Source organism: Pseudonaja textilis, chromosome 3, assembly GCF_049901715.1.
Source record: "Pseudonaja textilis isolate UNSWEBS1 chromosome 3, rPseTex1.2, whole genome shotgun sequence".
Classification (NCBI taxonomy): Eukaryota; Metazoa; Chordata; class Lepidosauria; order Squamata; family Elapidae; genus Pseudonaja; species Pseudonaja textilis.
In genome coordinates this window covers 135,116,107-135,137,848 of record NC_141992.1, presented here as the reverse complement: position 1 = coordinate 135,137,848, position 21,742 = coordinate 135,116,107, and the positions used below count along the sequence as shown (strand labels likewise).

Here is a 21,742-nt window from a genome sequence, read left to right as displayed (position 1 = left end):
CAAGTTTTCCAAAGCTGCAAATATACTTACGATTACTACAGGAGAAACCAAGTCATTGCTTTGGTGCGATGTCAGAATGTCTGATACGGAATCAATTTCTATAAGATCTTCTTTCCTCTCCGGCTGAATGCTTACTGTGATAAAACAATGTTATTTACTATTGTCATATCAAAAAAAAAATACAACCAAGGGCAAGAAACAGGATAAAATGGTCAACAGGAAAGCTAATCCAGATCAACTATTGCAGACCAGCTTTTCCAATCTGCTGCGGACTAGATTTTTGGACCTGTAACTCACTGACTTCACATGTCATGTCCCTGGTGAAGACTGACTCTGAGGGAGAGGAGGGACAGCCCACAGGGAGTGGAAATGTGGCTCTGGAGGTTGTGGAGGAGGCTGGGGAAGGGCAGAGGCCGGCTGAGCAGTCAGAAGAGGACCCAGGCCCATCCTGTCTCCATCCTAGGGCATGCAGGGAGGAGAGGATAAGGGAGAGACGTGGTCTCCTCGGGAGGAGAGGGCCTTGATCCTCTTCATGGGCTGCAGGTGTGACAACTGAATAAGAGTTTGGACCTGCGTACTGGCAAACGCTGGAAACAAAGAGTGTTTTATTTTGGTCTGAAGTTATCTTGGTTGGCGTCCTTCCAACAGACTGTGCCTTGTTATCGCCTTGAATTTAGTAAATACTTCTCTTGTTCCATTGTGGAAATTTCGTCATTGTAGTTTGTTTGTTTTTTTTATTTCACTTCTATCTGCTCATTAAATTCGGACTGTATTGCTTTCTTTTGAAAACTATTTTTGAGTATGTTCTATCTCCGAGTATTATTGAACAGTGGGACCAAATTGGAGGTACTAAAGGACATTTATTTACGTTTTGGATTTTGTTATGTTTGTGTTACACCCTGGGTCATCACATCACAACTCACATGTCTTCCAGGGCAGTACAGGTAGTCCTCAACTTACCAACAGTTCATTTAGTGACCATTCAAAGTTACAACAGCACTGAAAAAAGTGACTTTTGACCGTTTTTCAGAGTTACAACCTTTGCAGCATCCCCATGAGCATATGATCAAAATCCAGATGCTACCGGTTCATACTTATGACCATTACAGCATCTCAGGCTCATGTGATTACCTTTTTGTGATCTTCTGAAAGCAAAGCCAATGGGGAAGCCAGATGCACTTAACAACCAGGGTACTAACTTATCAATTGCAGTGATTTCACTTAACAACTGTGGCAAGAAACGTGGCAAAACGTGGCAAAACGTGACAAAACGTCCTTAACGAATTCTCACTTAACATAAATTTTGGACTCGATTGTGGTCATAAGTCGAGGACTACCTGTAATTTCTAATGATTCCTTTGACATTTATCCCTAATTTTCTCAAAAATTGACCACTAATAAGATATCTCATTATGATGCAGATACAGAGAAGTGATATACCCTTCACCATTTTCATCACCCTCCACAAGATCAAGTTTCTCCTCTATTTATGGAGACTTTCTAAACATCTATCATGTAAGAGACAGAGCAGAATTGGGTTTTTTTTGTGCCCTGACACCAGGAATCGAACCAGCAGATAAAAATTACAAGGAGGACCCCCAAAGAAGTAAAATATCTACTGCTACATATTATAACAGCTGCCAGAATAGCCTTTGCACAAGTTTGGAAAAACCCCAATATCCCCAATGAAGAACTAATATTACAAAAAATAATGGAAAGTGCTGAAATGAATATGTTAACATTGAAACTAAAAGTAAAAGAAGACTGAATATTTCTCAATTTGGAATAAATGGTACGACTAGGTAGCAAACAGAACTAAGAAATAAGACAAGGAATTCACTGTAAGAAACCTTAAGAGAGTAAAACTTAAATTTGTAAATATATAAAAATATAAGATTAAGAATTATAGTTAAAAGTATTAATAAACATTTGATAAATATAAATACAATGTGTTAGGTTATGTAAGATAAGAAAATATATAGGTGTCAAGAATGCTGCTGGAACTATGATACTTCAGAATAACAGGATAACAGAAAATTAACAAAAATACATTTTAAAAAAATCACAAGGAGGACATTTTCAATTAAACATCAGAAATAAGTTTCTAATGACAAGAATTTTTCCAGTAGTAGGAATTGTTGCCTCGAGCTTTCCTATGTTTTGTGTTACACTCAGGAGTAAATCTTCTAACAAGGGCCCTGCATTTTAAATCTCCCACTTTCTCTCATTCTCTCCTCTCACCCGCTTTGACCCCATTTTGCCATGACTCATCTTCACTTGTAAGCTGCACGTCTACTGAGAAAACTGATTCAGTGGGGCATGGACTGTTGGCTCTTTCACATTATCCCAGTTTTAGGCACAAAAAAGGTTCTTTCTATCATCAAAATACATTAGTACAGCCAACACCTTAAACAGCCTGACTCAAGACCTATGAAAGAGAGATGGGTCTCGGGAGAATTGAAGCATGGCCACAAACACTGAGCAAATTTCATTTTAACTTTTCATTCCTTCTATTAAGGCAGAGGAGCGAGAAGGCAAAGGAATGCAAACTATTTCTAATCAGAAACATGAAATGACTATTATACTATGTCCCCTCCTTGATCAAAAAAATACTGGTTATTTATGTTATTTATTTATTCTGTCAAAAGCTTACAATACAATAGAAATAAGAATAAACATAGTTTAAATGTAAGAAATAGGAACTAATAATTGGGGACAATAGGACAGAGACGGTAGGCACGATTGTGTGCTTATGATTGAGTATCTCTCACTATCTCTCTCAGTATCTCTCTCTCTCAGTATCTCTTTCTCTCTCTCTCAGTATCTCTCTCTCAGTATCTCTCTCAGTATCTCTCTGTATCTCTTTCTCTCTCTCTCTCAGTATCTCTCTCTCTCAGTAACTCTTTCTCTCTCAGTATCTCTCTCAGTATCTCTCTGTCTCTATCTCTATCTCTTTCTCACTCTCTCAGTATCTCTCTCAGTATCTCTCTGTATCTCTTTCTCTCTCTATCTCTCTGTCTCAGTATCTCTCTGTCTCAGTATCTCTCTCAGTATCTCTCTCTCAGTAACTCTTTCTCTCTCTCTCTCTCTCTCTCTCTCAGTATCTCTCTCTCTCTCTCTCAGTAACTCTTTCTCTCTCTCTCTCTCTCTCTCTTTGTCTCTCTCTCTCTCTCTCTCTCTCAGTAACTCTCTCTCTCTCTCAGTATCCCTCTCCCTCCTTCCATCTACCTATCTGGAACCATCAAAGCTAATAGGTGTTTCTTCCCAGGAAAATCCCTGCAAGGTGCCACTGTCAAGAATGCTCACATTTTGCCTCTTTTTGCTTATGATCAAGCAAGAAGACAACCTGAAAGAGGATTCTATTGGCATTAATTCCCACTCACCTGTTGCAGTTTTCCCTTGGTTGGCATTCTCCTCTTCATCTAATATTATCTATTCAATTAATTTATTGGAAAAGAAAAGTTTAATCCGGAGAAAGAAGAAGCTCTCAGAAAAAAACTCAGATTCAACCAATCCTATAAAAAAAGTCTGTAGTAATCATATTATTGAGTTTTAGTGAATGCTTTCTAAATTGAAACAGAGGAATATCCGTTAGTTGATTGTCTAGTAAGTATTTTTACCGAACTTAGTTGTCATATTACGGTCCCTGAAATAAAAATATTTTTCTCAAATAGGCACAATTTCTCTTGGTTCAATTCAGAGGGCAGCTGTTACATTAGATGAAGAGTGAGTGGAATTTTTGACTACTTCCTAGTACTAGAATGCAACAGAGTTGATAAGCAACTTAAGAAATCAACCAAAGATTTGGAAAACTTTGGTGCTGTTCCTTCTCAAAAGTTTTGCTTGGCCAAATCCATCAGTAAAAAGAAGCTTCATCAGGCATGCGCATTCAACATGCATATATTCTACATTGGAAGAGAAGATTTTGGCCTATGTACCCAAATGTAGAGGTTCTGTTGTCTTCCATCTACAGAGGTGTCATCCATTCAAGGATTTTTATGACATTTCTCAGCTAAGCAAAACTACCAAGGTTGTATGGCTAATGTAAATATATTTCCTATACCACTTACTGATTCTAAATCTTGCCTCAAAGCTAGGTTTTTGATCAGCTTAGATCAGTTTTTAGAAGCCTTCTTAGAGATAGACCCTTTCACCATTCCTGGACTCTGTTTGTAGATGGACTAATAATTTCTTTTAAGTAATTATTAAGAAAGATAAGGGGAGGCTTTTGTTCTTCTGATACCCCTTATATTTGTAAGAGTTACCAAAAGAATCAGGACCTTATTTTATAATAAATTTCTAACTTTATGTACAAGAATATACTTTTTTTAAAAAAAAGACTTAATCTATATACTGTGTATACACACAGTATATGGATATATATATATGGATATATATATATATATATATATATATATATATATATATATATATGGATATATGGATATATATATATATATATATATATATATATATATATATATATATATATATATATATATATTTATTTATTCATATTCTCAAGTTTTCATGGGTACTTACATGTATGGCATTCAGCTTTGTTCGGGTATTTTCCCACATCATTGTAGTTGTGCTTTTAAAGTTGTAGCAATGTTTTGGCAGAATCTCATCTGCCATCATCATACAGAAGCCTGATGATGGCAGATGAGATTCTGCCAAAACGTTGCTACAACTTTAAAAGCACAACTACAATGACGTGGGAAAATACCCGAACAAAGCTGAATGCCATTTATGTATGTATGTATGTATGTATGTATGTCTGTCTGTCTGTCTGTCTGTGTCTGTCTAGGTGTGTTCGGGTCTTTTCCCATGTAAGATTAAGAGTATCTTGAGAGAGTAAAAGAGTAAAGAGTAAAAGCACAACTACAATGATGTTTCGGTGAGGTCCCACTCACCATCCTCAGGCTGGTGCTTTCGGCTTCGTGCCAGTGCAAGCAGTGTGCAATCAGAGCTGCCGTCTCTCTATAAATACTGGTGGTGGGGGCTGGTGTGCTGGGCTGGTTGGCTGCGCTGCTGCCTCTTGATTGGTTGATGGAGGTATAATGGGCTGTGTGATGGCCTTGTGAGTTTTGTTGTGGAGATATCCTGGATCTTGTGCTGTAATTTCCTAGGTCTTGTGGTGTAATTTCCTGAGTTTTCTGATGTGATATTCTGAGCGGGTGGCTGTGATGTAGCATTCTGGGTTTTAGTCTGGCTTCGAGTTTGGGGTCTGGGTCTGTGTTCTTGGCGTGTGTCAGCTAGTTTGGTTTTGGGGTCGGGGGGTGCAACAGCTGGTGAGGCAGCTGTGGTCTGTTTTCTGGATGGTTGTTGTCTTTCGTTTATAGGATGGGCTTGGGCCTGGGTCTGATGAGGGGGATTGGCGGTGGTGTCCCATTTTGTTTTGGGTCTGGTGTTGGTTTTCGTGGCTGGGACTCATTTGTTGGTGAGGGCTAGCTTCCAGATGTCTGGTAGGTGGGAGGTATCATCCTGCCTATTCATGTTATGGGGGTGTTTCTCTATCTCGAGGGCTTACCTGATTATTCTCTTGCTGGACTGTTCAGTGTTGGATATTAATTTGGTTCCTTCGAAATTAATTTCATGTCCTGTGGCTTTAAGGTGCTGGAAGAGGGAGGAAGTATTTTCTTCTCTTCTGATTGCGTTTTTGTGTTCTGCGATGCATGCATTTATTCTACTGTTGGTTTGTCCAATGTATGTGGCTGGGCAATTGTTGCATGGTATTTCATAAACTCCTTGGTTTTTTAGCTGGAACAAATGACTCAGGATATCACAGCACAAGACCAAGGATACCACAGCAATAAGTCTCACAAGGTCATCACACAACCCATTACCCAAGCCGTTAAAACACAAGAGGCTAATGGAAAATAGATCACTACAAAACAAACGATCCAGGAGATTATAGCACAAGATCCAGGATATCTCCACAACAAAACTCACAAGGCCATCACACAGCCCATTATACCAACATCAACTCCATCAACCAATCAAGAGGCAGCAATGCAGCCAACCAGCCCAGCACACCAGCCCCCACCACCAGTATTTATAGAGAGACAGCAGCTCCGATCACACACTGGCACGAAGCCGAAAGCACCAGCCTGAGGATGGCGAGTGGGACCTCGCTGAAACGTCACCAAGATACTCTTAATCTTACACGGGAAAAGACCCGAACACACCTAGACCTACATACCTGTACCCGTGGAAATCTACAAAAATACACACACACACACACACACACTTTAAGAGAAATTTCTAACAATATTCAATATTCAAAAATAACAGCTTTGTTTAATACAAAACCGTAAAAATCTATAGTTTTTTTTACTAGACAAAAGTTGATGGGCAATTCACACATCCCTTGAACTCCTTACCATTTTATCGTTTCCAATAGCTTTAAGGACTGGTGTTAAAACATCAAAGCAGCTATCAAAGTGAATTCTGATCTGGGTGATTTCTGCTTTGTTGATCACAAGGGACCTTCTCATGATGATTGTAAGAATCCTTTCTCCTTCTTTCTCTTTATGCAAAAGGAAAAAGAGAACACATGTATCTTCTAGTCATTCCCACAATCAGCAATTTTCTCGGAATAGCTTCAATGAATCATCCTATAATATTTATTAGGCACTAGGGTCAAAGGTGGGATTCAACCGGCATTACTACCAGTTCGGTGATTATGTTATTCCTATTTTCCCCAGTTTCACCATATCCTCTTCTTTCAATAAAGCATCCAGATCTATTACACACTATCTATTTTATTGGAGGATAGGGCAGTTTAGCTGCATGTCAAGCTGGACACAGACTAATGTATAGCAAGGCCAGAACACTAAGAATAACCAAAAATGACACACATTTTCAAGAACTCAACTTAAACATAAATATTTCTACTGAGAATAATCTCTCATGGACTTACCCTGTAGGTGATAACTGCTGATGTCTTCTTTTGACAATCTGATTGCCTCCCAAAGTATGTCCTTAAACACAATGTTTGAAGTAAAAGTCATGTTAATGGCAGGTAAGTAAGTAAGTAAAAGCCCCATTTTAAAAAATATTATAATTTTACCTCTAGGCTTTCTGAATAGAATGTAATGCTCTCGCTTCCATAATTGAAGTCAATCCAAAACTCTTCTAGTTTGTCATCAGCAGGTTTCTTTAACTTGGATATAAAAGGAAACAATCTCAATTTGATTTCTAACCCCCAACGAAATCCAGTACAACATAACTTTGCATTTTAGAAACCCAAGAAACAAGTGATGTAGTACAATGCTAGATGTTAGAGAATTTCAGCTACTCCCCTTCTCATGCAGAGTCCTCAAGATAATTTCCACTGCTTTAGTTTCCTGAGGTTTTTCCTTCTTCAAAACTAGTAATTCCCAATGAATTCACTATTTAGCAAAATATAAGTTACCTGACTCCTTGTTGCATAATGAATTAAAGGTGATTAGCTTTACTATTTAGTACTAGCAGAATATATGCAATTTTGGAAGCAATTTCTGAAGCTGTGGGTACAAGAGACACTTCAGATCTGAATAAAACATAATTCTAAAAAAATATTATAAATCAACATCTTTGAAAGAATAACATGTCCCACAAAATCCCAAGTACTTTTTCTTCAGTAGCTGTAAAATAAGAAACTGCAACATACCAATTTCAAGTTATTTGCAAGTTTTATTTTGCTAGTATTCAAGAATGGATGGAATTATATGCATCAATTGTTCCTGAGAACTGTTTTCAACACTAAAAATAAACCAGGAACAAAAAGAATAGCAATATAATTATGGGATGGGAATAGAAGAACTTTTATTTCTCAAAGTTACATAAAAATATGTTCACATCTTGTTTGACCTTCATCAGCTCTCTCTCCCTAAAGGGAGTAACAGAAATAAATAATTTCCCCCAAATAACACTTTTGCTATCCCATTACTAAACTAGAAAGATTGGATAACAAACATTGTAAGTAACCCTATTAAAATCTCTACATGTCCAATATTTCATAACATCACAATGTAATTGCTAGCTTAATTACCTCAATCAGGTCAGCATAAGCAACTTTACACGGAATTGAATAGATCCTGAAAAATAAGACAATTTCACTGATCCTGAAACACAATCTCTATTCCAATCTGCTTCTAGAACAGATATAGTGGCATGGCTTGGAATTCAGGCCTAGAGATTTTCAAGTTGTAAAAGCCTGAATGATAAGCAAAAATTAAACCAGAGAAGCTCAAGCTAATCTAAATTATCAATTGAAGTCAATCTGGATCTGTACAGCAATGTACTGTGTAGTCCAGTTAAGAAGACATTAAGATCTTGAACCTTCAAAAATGCGACGAATCTATACTCATCACAAAGTAACACTGGATCGAGTTTTTAAAATTATATTTATCACAGTATTTACTTAGACAATAAGGTGCTTCAAAAAAGCTTACATCCAGGTGGTTTTACAAGTGAACTTAAGAATATTTTTCTTTTGCGCTTTGCACTGAATGGCCCAAATACATAAAAATTTCCTAAATAATTCATAGGAACAGTGCTGGCAGGTATGATTCAAGCATACAAATGAAGAAAAGCATTACTAACAAACATAACACCATGTTATTCATGAAGTTTTCTCATGATTGAAGAAGCAAATCTATGTGAAGTGTTGCTTAGCAAAATATCTAACTTAGCAAGACCCAACATGAGAAAAAGTTATTTATCCTGGGCTAGCAAACCTGTTTGAGGATTTTTAGGGAAGGTCAGCATTATTTTATGTCAACATTTCGTGGAAAATAAAGCAAGCCCACATCTAATTCCATGCTTCATCAGCAATTCACACTTCATTAAGAGAGGTACTTTCCTTTCCGCACTGCTTAAGGTAATATCAAAACTCCAAATTAAGTAAAATAGCTTGCCAATATGGTTGTTTTCTGCACTGGTGTGGCAGGGGGGCAATGAAACTGGCATGGAAAATGACAATCAACTTCTGACATTACTGCATCTCACACCACCTGATAATATCAGCATAGATATGTGATTCAAAATTTGATCTCCACACATTTTTTAAAGGAACATGTTTCCTGATCCTGCATAACCCACTGCTCACCTTTTTAAAAGTTTATGTTTTCAAGATTTTTTTAAACATCCAAGAGGATATTAATGGCATTAAAAATAATTCATATTGTATCTATGGTGTTAAATATTATAGAACTACAGGAATCATTTGTCTCAAGAACATAAATTGTCCTATTCTGTATAAAAGTGCAGCCGATCTTTTGTATCTTGCATTACTTACCCTTACTATCGCAAATAGTCAATGGTGAAATTTAAAAAATGTTTCCAATAATTTGAAATCATAGTTAATACTGAATTGTTAGCTAGCATGCCTCTCTCTTTAATACATTCCTATTGGCAGACTAAGCTGTGTGCCAATCTGGGAAAGATTCATAGCAAACATTTACCTTCTTTTATCACCAAGTCTTTCATTTAGTTCATTAAGAAACTTTCTGCTATCCTTGAAATGAAGACAGAAAACAGACTGTTACATTTATTTTTTTTAAAGTGCTCTCCTTCTAAGTTGAGGAGGGAATTACTATACTGAAAGTTAATGTCCTCTCCAATGATATTCAAGACAACATGCAAAATATTTGTGTGATAATTATAATGGACTATTAGTTGGCTTAGGTTCACTAGCACAAAGTATCCTAAAAGTGAATTATCAATAGCCTTTTGCAGGGATGTGAAACTCTGCTGAACCATTATTCCCTCAGTTTAAAAGTGAGGAATACCCAAAGGTGAAATTCAAATCTGGATTGTTATACAGAACTACCTTGGCACTCAATTGCTTTGAAGCTCATTGAATTTGGTACTCAATGCATTTTGCCATGAAAATTTTGTCCCGGTATTCAGCCTTTGTTTGGTACTCAATGCACAAGCTAAAACTTGTCAATGTTGGCTGCCTTGATGACTCACTACATTATTTCTTATGGGAGTAAAATGTTTGGAACTCATTATTTTTGGTACTCATTGTGCCTCCTGGAAACCAGTTAATGATGAGTAGCAATGTACCATTGTATGCTCTGTATTACTGACCTATAAATTTAAAAGCAACTTCTGCCGTTTGATTCCTTTCTCCCCTTCCCCAACTGAGAAAACCATGACTATTTCTGATATGAATCACAAAAACCCTTACTGTCTCAAAGTCTCCATCCTTGATTTCTCTAAAAACTTCAGTGACATACTGATCTTCAAACCAACTGTGCACCATATCATCTCGGCACTTTTTCAACATCAGCCTAAACAGGGCTTCAACAAGAGCAACCTGAATATCATAATCTGCAGGAAGGGAAAGGAAGAATTTTTTTTTTCAAAATAACAAACTTAGCTACCCCCACCTCAGCCCGCAAATCGTTTTTAAAGCAGGAAGAAATTCATTTCTGTCACAGCATCACAAGTTTAAATTGAAAACTTTTTTTGTCTACATTATTCTTTTTATTCCATCTCGTCAAATCCAATTCTCAGAAATTGCCTGGACAAGCCCCTGAAATTTTCTTAGCAAATTTTTCAGGGATTTGCCTCCTTCCTAGGGCTGAGAGAAAGTAACTGGCCTAAGGTCACATATCAGGTTTTATGTCCAAGCAGAACTAGAACTCACAATCTCCCAGTTTTTACCCTGGTGCTTTGACCTCAAACTGGCTCTCAGCCCAACTCAAGGTGGTGAGCGTAATACTATTGCCACTCAGCCTGTTGATTTCTAGCCCAGCACCTTCACCATTGCTCCATATTGACTCCCAATGCTGTCTTTACTATCTTTTGGACGAATGTCAATCTACTAAATATAAATAGGTGGGAGACAGATAAGTTCCTGACTCTCCTGCAATTCCCTGCCTCTCTGTTTAGCATTTTAAATTCCAGCTCCATATTTTCAATTCAGAATTTCCCCAGCTCTGATCAAGATATCAAACATTTCTTACCACCAACATCCTGAATAGTTTTCACAAATTCCTTCCTGAAACAACATAGCCCATTAATAACACTGATGACTTGGAAGAGTAATGCAGTAATTCATGATTAATTTTTTTCAAAGTAAAATGCAAACATGTCAACATTGAAAACAAACTAATAAAACCCAATGGACTGCAAAGGATCTATTGCCAATTCTTTTGAAAAAAACTAGGACCAATTGGGTCTCTATTAATTATTTAGCTGCTTATCCAATAATCTAAGCAGAGAAGCAAGACAAATGAGCCAGTTTCAGACTTAATCATAATTAAAGATCCTGATTTGCATCCTTCTTTTGCAGTACAGAGAAAAACCCTGAGAAACTGGAAAATATAAGCAATTAAGACAGAAAATAAGATTTTTTATTTATATAGCCTGCTGTTATTAATTTTACAAATAACTCATGGCGGTGGTTAAGAAATCCTGTCTCCTAAATGCTATTGCAGGAAATGAAGTCAAAGATAAAAGGGATATCCTCCAAATATCTTTGAGGGAGACAGGCGGTAAAGGAACGTGAAAAAGAAATAAAAATATAATCCTGACATGAAAAGTTGACTTACATAAGCAAACACATCTCTTCAGAGGCAGCAAAGGCCTTCTTCTCCTCACGGGTAACATTGCCCAACAGTGTATTCAATGTTCTTAGAGCCTTGGTTTTAGTGATTGAAAGAAAATAAAGAAAAAGGACAAGAAATAAAGTTCAGCTATCCCAATCTGATCAAATAAAAGTTTGCAAGCTGATAAAAACCGATAATGATTTCATGCCTTAAAGTTTGCCACATGGTTTTTAAACTAACCTCCTGTCGAAGGGCACAATTCACATTAGGTTCGGTGGCTAAATGTCCCACGTGTTGTATGAACGTGTCAAGCAACTGCTTTCTTCCTACATAAGTTGAGGGGGAAAATGTGACAGGATTGACAGTATTAACAATCACACACTATCTCTCTAATTGATTTTTAATATTTCTAACAGTTTTATGAGGTTTACTTTTTCAGTCCTTCATCTTAAATAGTATTTCCATCTAAAGCTGTGATGAAATGTTAAATTCTAGCCAATCGTCTCCTTTTAACTCATAACTGCATATCACCGTTTAATTCAGAAGTGCAGCTTTTGAGATATTGAAACAAGTCAAATTATAAGAAGAAAAATCCATGGTTGAATTTTTGAAGATACTTTCTGTCTAATGTAACATTATAATATGGAACAACAAATTTCCCCCATAACTCCTTATAATCTAACTGATTAGCTGGAGCAGGGCCACTGGAATAAATAGTTTTAGCATTTTAATGATTAAGCTAAATAAAGTTTGCAGCCTTATTTATGATTCCTCCCCTCAAAATGTCAAAATACCTTTTCACACAGACCCAACATTAAAATACAAAGAGACTCGTCCTACATTTACTCAAATGTAGATTCTACTTAACTCAATATGCATAGACTACAGTCACAAAATCTGAATGTCACCTTGACTATTCAGTAATTATAACAGTATTTAGTAGCTGACCTTCAGTGCTGTTTTTGCCAATAACCTACAAACAAGATGTTGAGGAGGAAGGAACAGGAGACAGAATGGAGATATTAAAAGTCAATATATGATATTTAGCAAGAATACAGAAAGTTTCAAACATTGTGATATTTTATGCAATCTATATACTAATAATATATAATATGTAATATAATATTATCAGTATGTAATCAGGTAAATAATTCAATTTGTGTTGCTGCAATAATGAACTCTTCAATTCAATAGTTTGTGGCAACAACTGATGCTCCTTTCCCTCATTAGTCTGTGAAAATGAGACTTCATTGCATGATAACTCAAGAGTCAATTCCTACATCATTAATGACAACATATTTATCATTGACAACTGCTCCCAATGTTCAAGTGAGTACTCCCAGAGTACTTGCCATAATAGAAAGATGGGATATATATTATATATAGCAGGTAATGAGTATGGAGCATGCTAGGTCTGATGATACTGGAAGATGAATTTGTGCCAAACTCCCTAAGTGAACCAAATAAGAAATCAATGGACCCCAAAAGTCTTTTCAACCCCACTTATTGGCAAGACTGTCAGAAGAGAAGAAATCTGCAAGTCAGTTGCTTCATAATGACAAGTATTAATAGGGAAAGGCCATCAGATAATTGTTTTGTTGTTCTTTCGATGTGCTTACCAAGGTTGCATTAAAGAAGTCCTCAACAAGATTTACCAAGTGTTTGTTTTCTTTGGGTTCTATCAGGCTCAGAAATTCTCTTGTCCTTTCAAACCAAGTAACCATGTAAACAGGAGACACATGCAAGCAAAAATCAAATGAGCATCTAAAGCCAATTTCACACCAAATTTTAATATACACCTACAGAGGAATTATATTTACTGGAACCAGTGAACATTGCTGTGTGCTTGCTCAACAATAAGTAAAATGATAATGTTCTCTAGCAGAACATATATTGTTAATGTGTGTGTTCTGTTGAAGGGCATGGGGAGATAGATTTACTGCAACAACACTCATCCAGCTCACATTCATTTGCTAGCTTCAAGCAGCACGCTAAGAAACAATGTTATTTGTGTGCCCTTCCCTCATTATCATGGCTTAGTGCAGAGGTGGTATTCAGCAGGTTCTGACCGGTTCTCAAGAACCGGTAGCGAAAATTTTCAGTAGTTTGGAAAACCGGCAAATACCTCCTCTGACCGAAGATTTTAAAATATTCTTCCCCTGCCATGCCCACCAAGCCACGCCCACAGAACTGGTAATAAAAAAATTTAGTGCTACAAAACCTTCTGCTCATTATGGTTCAGTCAACAAACCATGACAAAAACCTATGGTTCAGTACTAATGTTTGCTGGAGGTTGGTCACAAAAGCAAGCAAACATTTCAACAGCATCACTTACAAGGTCTACCCTACCACTGGGCAATATGAAAGTTGGGTGTCCTGAAAGGACAGCAAGTTTTACTTAATTTATTGCTGTTGTACTAGAAACGGCAGGAGGTATTTCTCCAATCTTTAGCCCCCAACAAGAAAAGAACTCATAGTCTGCATTTTGACTTGGTGGAAGGAGCTTCCCTTTCACGCTTCTCCATCTTGAGACAGTCCTAATTATATTTTCAAGTTCCATGGAGGTTCTGTAGACCATTAAAGAGGTACCTCCAACTGACCTGGGAAGCACATACCTTGCACTTTTTTCTATTCTCTAGTCAAGAAACACACAGCTACGCATAATGCATTCCCTGTGAGATCTGGTTAAATTAAATTAAATGGGCGGGGGGGCATTAGGAGAAGGAATATGGAATTATAGTTGTTTATTGGATATAGATGAATCAATGTTATTGCATTTGGGATGCATCAAGAGATGTTCCATTTCCAACTCATGTGAATCAATAGATTGTATTCTATACTGATCAACACTGAGAACTGGACACACTTTAAAGGATTCAGACAAACCGAAATTAATACAAATAAGGACAGGGATTTAGTTGACAAAGGGAGATTTGGGTTTGGTAATATTCTTCTCAAGGGCATGAAAAAGTAAGTATCGTATAGGAGATGTGCCTGTTTTTTATTCTTTCAAATGCCAGGTCCCAGAAGTTATAAAAAGGCAGATTTTGGCTAAATGTTAGGGAAAACGGCATACTAGGAGGAAGGAAATCAATTACATAAAAAAGGAAAGGGCTCCCCTTTTGCTAAATGCCTTCAAGGACAAATTGGATTTGTGGGATGTATTTAATTTGGATTTTTGCACTGAGCAACAGTTGGACTCAGCCCCTAACATATACAGTAAATAGGAAGTTTGCAATTTTTGCTCACAATAGGCATAGAGAGGTGAAAGTGAAATTTTAACAATAAAAAAGTAATTGAGAATAGTTTTAGTTGCAACAAGATATGTTGAAAAATACGTTTACCTTTCAGATAACAACTTCATAGACACTTCCAGCCAGGCAAGTATGTTTTAGAATATGATATTACTGATTAGTAAAAAAGATATTAATGTATTAGGTTACTTATCTTTGGTATCAATCCTTGCTGAAGAAGCAGATTTATACTTTCCGGAGGACCATTTCTACAGTACAGCTGAATGCATTTCAACAGTAGGGAAACATTCGAAAATTCATTTTTGTCCAATTCCTAAAGCAAATAATTACACATGTGTGACTGCCTAAACAGTTGAATAGATTTAATGTTCAGCAATTAAGAATTTCCTCCATACCCTTTTAAGAGCTTTGTCAAGTTGCTTTAATAATTGTTTCGTGCACTTCTGAGGGACATATTTGTCTTTTTCTTGTATTATTACATTTATTTTCTGAAATCCTTTCCCTTTGAAGGCATCTCTTAACAATGATTCTAGCTAGAACAAAACAGACAAAAAGCAAAACTTCAATATGAGCCTTTAATTACTGACAAATAATCTTTACTCTAGTATATGAATCACAAGTTTGGTTTTAATTTTCCCACTACACCTGAAAGAATATTACAAAAAATAAAAAGACCCCTTCTCCAAGTTTCTCCAGACCAACCCTTTCTAATTGAATTGGACTATAAGTCTGGTAATATTGCCACCAATGAGAATGGTTGTTTCACACAACTGGAAGACTAGGTCAGTGTTTCTCAGACTTATAAACTTTAAGCTTCCAGAATTCATCAAATAGCATGATGGAATTGGTCCTCACAGCTTAAAATTACCAAGGTTGAGAAACACTGGGCTGGGCCCACAAAACTCAGTTTCAATTATTTAATTTGCATGTATCTGATCTACTTCAATACTCCCTTGGAATTAAAATTCATTTATCTTATTAAAAAAACAAAAATTGTATGAATGTATTCCTGTTTAACCTCTAAAAATAGTTTCTATAGGGTTCTTTTTAAGGCAGTGGCCCCCAACATTTTTTGTGCCACGGCCCGGTACCGGCATCACAAAATGATCCGCGGCCCGGTACCAGCATCAGCACGCATGACAAGGCAAGGTGAGCCAAGCGACTGGCCAGCCAGCCATCCCCCGCTTCTCTCCGTCACCTTCAACTCCTCCTTTGTACCTTTGTCGATGGGCTTCGCTTCGGGACGGCTTCGGGACGGTCGCTCAACTCACCTTGCCTTGGGTGCTGAAAGAATCCTCGCACCTTAGTTTTGTTCGAAGCCCCCCCTTCAATGAAACTAAGGCGCGAGGATTCCTTCAGGACCCAAACGCCACTTTCCAACCGGAAAAGCTCACCCGGAAGCACTTTCTTGTCAAACAAGATAGCTGCGCCCAACAAACCGGCGGCCCGGTAGGAAATGTTCCACAGACCGGTACCTGTCCGCGGCCCGGTGGTTGGGGACCCCTGTTTTAAGGTACTTTCTGCTGTACATATTCACTTCATGTACCTATAACATTTCTATTTTATTTATTAAAATGTATATGCCACCCATCTCAATATCCAGAGGGACTCTGGGCCGTTACAATGTTACTGAAAAAATCTATGAAAAGTATGTGACAAATTTAAATAAAATCTGCTTTACTCCAGCAGCATGATATGCTATAGTAAGATTTTGTACTTTATTACTATTAGATTTTAAACCGAATCTGTTCTTCAAGTCTTCAAATACTTTATTTTATCACTACAGCAATTCTGTACATTAGGCTCAGCTGAGAAAGGACAATTGACCACATGCCTAATGGTGGATTAGAACTGGGATTTCCCCAAATTTAGCCTACCATCTTAACTGAAAGACTGGCATAATATACATAGATAGGAGAGACCCATGCACAAGGTATTTTAATTCAAAGCTGGAAGCCAACATTTAATAATGGTGGGAATCCCACAGGACCTAAAGCCTCATTTTGTAGTGCCCAGGTCATTTCAAGATAATTTTTCTGCAAGGACATAGGACTTAATGAGAGGAATGCCTCCCTTTCAGTAGAAGTTTATCAATCCAGACTGGGTGGCCATATTTCTAGGATAAAGAAATCGGCTCAAGAGGTAGGATTAAATTTCTTTGGAGGACTCTTTCAATTATAGGATTCTACAGTCAAAACAAGAAGTCTAAGAAAAAAAATGTATATGGACAAGCCTGGGGTAACATGTAAAAATATCAACAAAACCTTCCACTAAGATTCAAGAATTAAAGTGGTCTATTCAGAGCAAAAGGAACAGAAAGATTAAAAATATACATAGAAGAACTCAGAATTCTTTGAAACTTTTAACAATTGACATTCAAAGAATTTTAGAAAGTGATTAGAGGACAATATTTCTTTTTCTTTTTTGCAACCCTTGTGTTTTTGCCATCATATTTTTATCATTCTTTTTTTTACAGAAAAAAAAATGTGTAAATCTTTTTCACTGAATAGTAGAAGACTCTGTCTTGTGATAGATACCATGTTAATTAAATCAAATTGTTTTTGACTTTTTAAATCTGTGTCAATACTAGTCTGACCATATTAAAATGATTATCCTAAAAAAGATCCAAAACAGTTTATACTTCTATCTTTAAAATGATTTAACAATTTAGTGAAAATCAAATTATATTTACATAATATTCAGTTCTATCTGGCATTTTTTCTTCTTCCTCTCCAATATCTTCTTCCTTTGGATTAAAAAAATAGAAGAAAAAGTTTTACTTCTATGCATATACAAATTCACAATATCTGGCCAATGCTTAAATTAATTTAGGAATAGATGGTAGGAGAGCCCTTCCTTATTTTGCCAACCTCACTCCAAAATAATAAATTGATTCAAACTGGTTGTATTAAGGTACGGAGGGTACTTATCCATACTTAACCATGGCTTACCCCAGCCAGCGTGATTACGTGTATGTGTGTGTGTGTGTTAGTTATACAACTATAGGTGTTGTGAACGTAAAAACTGCTCTGTTTCCCGTAGCGGACAACTGACCTGCAACATTGGTTAAGGCTGCGCTGCCACGCGGCGCTTTCGCCACACCAAGTGCAACCTCCGCGACCAGCTCCTGCCGTTCGCGGGGCCCAAATTCCTCAGCCTGGGGCTGGATGGGTACGCATGCTCAGTGTCGGATCCTAAGCGAGGCCTGTTTGCAAGGAACGCTCGCGCAGTTTTAAAGTTTCTCGGCTTTGGGCGCGTCCTTCCTTGCTCGCGCTTCAGTAAAGTTTTAAAGTCCAAGGACCGACTTTTTAAATTTCTAAGTTTAGGATGGCAGTACTTTACGTTATGGGAGATGGGCGTGTCAGTTTAGAGCCTGAGCCGTTGGGAGGAATTCCAACTTGTTTTGCATCCCTCCGCTGACATGAATGGGCTTTTTATGTACTGTTTCCGAGAGATGGAATAAATAATGCCGTTTCTTAATCTCCACCACAAAAGGTTCGACACCAATCCTGGTTGCGGCTGTATCGGTAGAAAATATTTAGACAAAATGGCTTCGCGGAGGGGGACTTTTCGCCTGTAAAAGTACTTCGAAATTACTTTGGTGCCGTCTGTAGAAATGCACCCAGAAAAAAATAATTGCATGCGGTCACACAACACATTTTATTTCTTGACACAGCACTGTGGTCCCTGGTGATTATTTACCGCATAATAAAGTTAGGTCAGATTAGTACACCGTTAGAGCAAAATATGGTTCATTGGAAAGATTAACAGATACGGTGAAATGCAAAGTAATCATCAATATTTAAGCCTAGTATGTTTTGTGAACTTGATGTCAGAAATCTAAAAAAAAATTGCTTACAAGTCCCAGGTAATAACCACAAATCATCAGAATTTACTTTAAAAAAAAAACAAATCCAAGCTTCAAGCCATGTGGCCACAGCTGATACTAATTTCTTCCAGTTTATTGTTCTAAGCAACAATAACCAACTTAATTCGTTTACGGCACAATGTAGGTGTAGCTATAATAAAGGAATTCAACAAATGCAGCGAAGCTACCCTCAGTTAAAATGCAACTGCATGTACATGGGAAAAAATTGTAGTTTTGAATTTGATAGCAATCTCTTCTAAGTAGGAAGTCATTGGATATAGTGGGACACAAGACTATAAATCAGCAAGAAAAGTCCTGCAGAAAAAATATGATATATCCAAATGTAAAAACACTCTTGAATCACAGATAAATTACAGATGCTGATTCAGTCAAATAAATAAGCCTGTCTTTTCAACCAAACATTCTCCAATATTTTAAGATATTTTTGTTTCATTATTAGAGGGACATTGCTCCCATTGGTGTGATGGGAATATTAACACAGAATAGAAGAAGATTTTTTTATTGCAAATTTAAAGATTATAATGCTCTTAATCTCATTGTAAAATTACCAGATTTACCAAGCAGACAATGAAATACAGTCAGTGAGGTTTTCTTAAGAGGTTAATACTTTGCATCCTACACTTTCCAGTGTTTTGATACTCCTGCCTACCTCTCTTTATAAAGTTATTCAAGTCTTTCCTTCATTTACATGTCTGATGCATTCTGAATGCTTCTTATTTAAAAAAAGTTCATTTATGCGTGTATTTGTGTGTGTGTGTGTGTGTGTGTATCAGAGAGAGAAAGAGAAGAAACAAGTTTTGGAGGAATTGCATTGTTCTTTAAAACCCATCTCTACTGTATCATTAAGTAGATACTTTGTCTACACAGGTGTAGTATTTGAGAACCTACAAACATTTTGTATTTATTGGGAATTTAAAAAAAAACAGGTAGCCCCAAAAACTATTGTAAAGAATTGTGTTGTCCCACTGAAGTCAATATGACCCTCACTTTTACATATACATACGCTGGAATTAAGAATATGTTTAAGTTCTTGCAGGCCATTTCCTTGTTCTTTTCCAGTCAAGCACCTTTAATTATAAAGCCACACCTTATATTATCCATAGACTACTCAACTTGCCTTGCTTTTTAATGACTTTGCTCATTGGAGATAATGATAATCCAATACATCTGAGATGTTCAGTTGTAAGCAGTTGTGGCCTCTTTTCAAGATGTACACGAGGTCTGGAACAACCAATAATTACACCCAAGTATTAAGGGTCAAACTGTTTGTGTCTCACAATGAAAAATGCTTTATGTTCCTTTTGGGCCTTTCACACCTTAAATACATGAATTAGCTATGAAAAAGAAATGTACTTGTCAAAAGCAGGGTCAAGTTCATGATTTCCCTCTCAGGTGACACAGCTCTAGCTGGCTGGTTTGTGGATCAGCAATACTTAGTGCTTGGGGACTTGTGGAATAAATCAGGGAGGAGCTGCCAATGACGTGCTTTCAACACAGCAGAGAAAGGTATGCGGGAGGGTGAAAGTTGAGGACAAAAAAGATGCCCTTGCTGGTATGAACGGATTTGAAGCCAAGCTCCGGAAGGGAAGTGCAATCTCCAGCTGATTTCAGCACTGGCGGCAGCGGACAGAGACAAGGCGTTCATGAAAAGGTAAGAGGATAACAAGCTGCAGAACTTCAAGGCAAGTTCACAAAGATATACTGTACAATACTGTGCAAATCTATGCATGCTTACTTAGAATAAATTCTATTATGTCAGTTATTCCCCAAAAGCATTTATATATTCTAACTCAGGTCTTTTGGAAAAGTTTTTTTTCTAAATACTTTGTTGTTCCTTTCTCACATTATACCGCCACACTTCTACATGTACCCCAGAAACTGAGCTGCTGCTATTTATTTTTATTTATCCTGCTTTCATTATTTTTTTAGTAAATAACTTAAGGTGGTGAACATATCTATTACTCTTTCATTCTGCTATGTTTCCCACAACAAGACAAAGAGGTGAGTGTGGCTGAGAGAAAGAATGACTGGCCCAAAGTCCCCCAGCTGGCTTTCATGCCTAAAACAGGACTAGAACTCAGATTGTCCTATTTCTAGCGTGGTGCCTTAACCACTAGACCAAACTGGCTAGTCATGTTTTCTTCCTATTTTCTTTTTAAAGTTTTAAAGGTGGTTTGCCTGCACAGGCCTTCATTTCTGTTCCTTGTTCCTTCCTATCTTTTATCCTCATAGTTCTGGCATAGATTTTGCTGAGAGGTTATAAGTACAGATCTGAGTTTGATTCATCTCAATCCTATGTCCTCATACTAATCTGTATTTCAGAGAAACTGCTGTGGTGCAAAAATGAAAGCCAGTTCAAATTTCACATTAGTCATGAATTCACAACCTATATTTAGGAAAACTACTGTTTTCTCATATTTCATTGCCTGTGTTTTACCTTTAGTTATACATGCAGATGACAGCAATACTTTCCTAGATGACTGGTAACTATCACTGAGGGAAAGAGACCTAAATTTGCTACAGGTAGGTTTTTAAAAAATGAACAACTGTTCAATCACAATCCATTTATTAAATATATATGTAGGGAAATTTGAATTATAATGTAATTGTGGCCTCAGGGCAAATTAGTCACTATTTTTTTCAGCCACTAGACCACTCCTGAGACTTGTTCCAGACAATATGTAGGGTGTGCATATATTTGACACATGAATTCATTCTTATGGACTGTTTAGTATCACACATTATAGATGACCTAGTTTGACCATGCATGAAATTGGGCATGAGTATGTATGTGTGTGTGCATGTGTTGCCATAACTTTCAGTGTGTATATACAGTAAACTATATACATAAATTATTGTCATATATGATATTCTCTGTATGATTTTACATTGTAAACTGGATGCATGAATGAACACCAACTTGATGTGCAGCACTAAACTATGATCGTGAGAAACCGTTGTGCGCTTGTGCTTTGGACCTTCGAGGAAAAACTATCATTTTCATTAATATAGATTTATATGTTATTTCTTAATGATCATTTTCATTTCCA

At 37.0% G+C, this 21,742-nt stretch overlaps 1 protein-coding gene across 5 annotated transcripts in view; it reads right to left on the bottom strand.

The window, feature by feature from the left end:
* The window catches only part of SYCP2L (synaptonemal complex protein 2 like), a 39,809-nt gene extending 21,876 nt beyond the window's left edge, over positions 1–17,933 (bottom strand). For all 5 annotated transcript variants that reach the window (XR_015743110.1, XR_015743111.1, XM_087930846.1 and 2 more), the window contains exons 1-16: positions 17,858–17,933; positions 17,496–17,549; positions 15,199–15,336; positions 13,169–15,116; positions 12,498–12,522; positions 11,790–11,875; positions 11,553–11,641; positions 10,965–10,999; positions 10,184–10,326; positions 9,453–9,505; positions 8,039–8,084; positions 7,076–7,168; positions 6,926–6,986; positions 6,387–6,532; positions 3,384–3,432; positions 31–134 (exon numbers count right to left, since the gene is read on the bottom strand). Coding sequence is in view for 3 of the 5 variants with exons in the window: in XM_087930846.1 (XP_087786972.1) it covers positions 31–134; positions 3,384–3,432; positions 6,387–6,532; positions 6,926–6,986; positions 7,076–7,168; positions 8,039–8,084; positions 9,453–9,505; positions 10,184–10,326; positions 10,965–10,999; positions 11,553–11,641; positions 11,790–11,875; positions 12,498–12,522; positions 13,169–13,273 (1,035 nt within the window). In the remaining 2 variants the exon portion in view is untranslated. The remainder of the gene's footprint in view (positions 1–30; positions 135–3,383; positions 3,433–6,386; positions 6,533–6,925; positions 6,987–7,075; positions 7,169–8,038; positions 8,085–9,452; positions 9,506–10,183; positions 10,327–10,964; positions 11,000–11,552; positions 11,642–11,789; positions 11,876–12,497; positions 12,523–13,168; positions 15,117–15,198; positions 15,337–17,495; positions 17,550–17,857) is intronic.
* Positions 17,934–21,742: the final 3,809 nt, after the last annotated feature.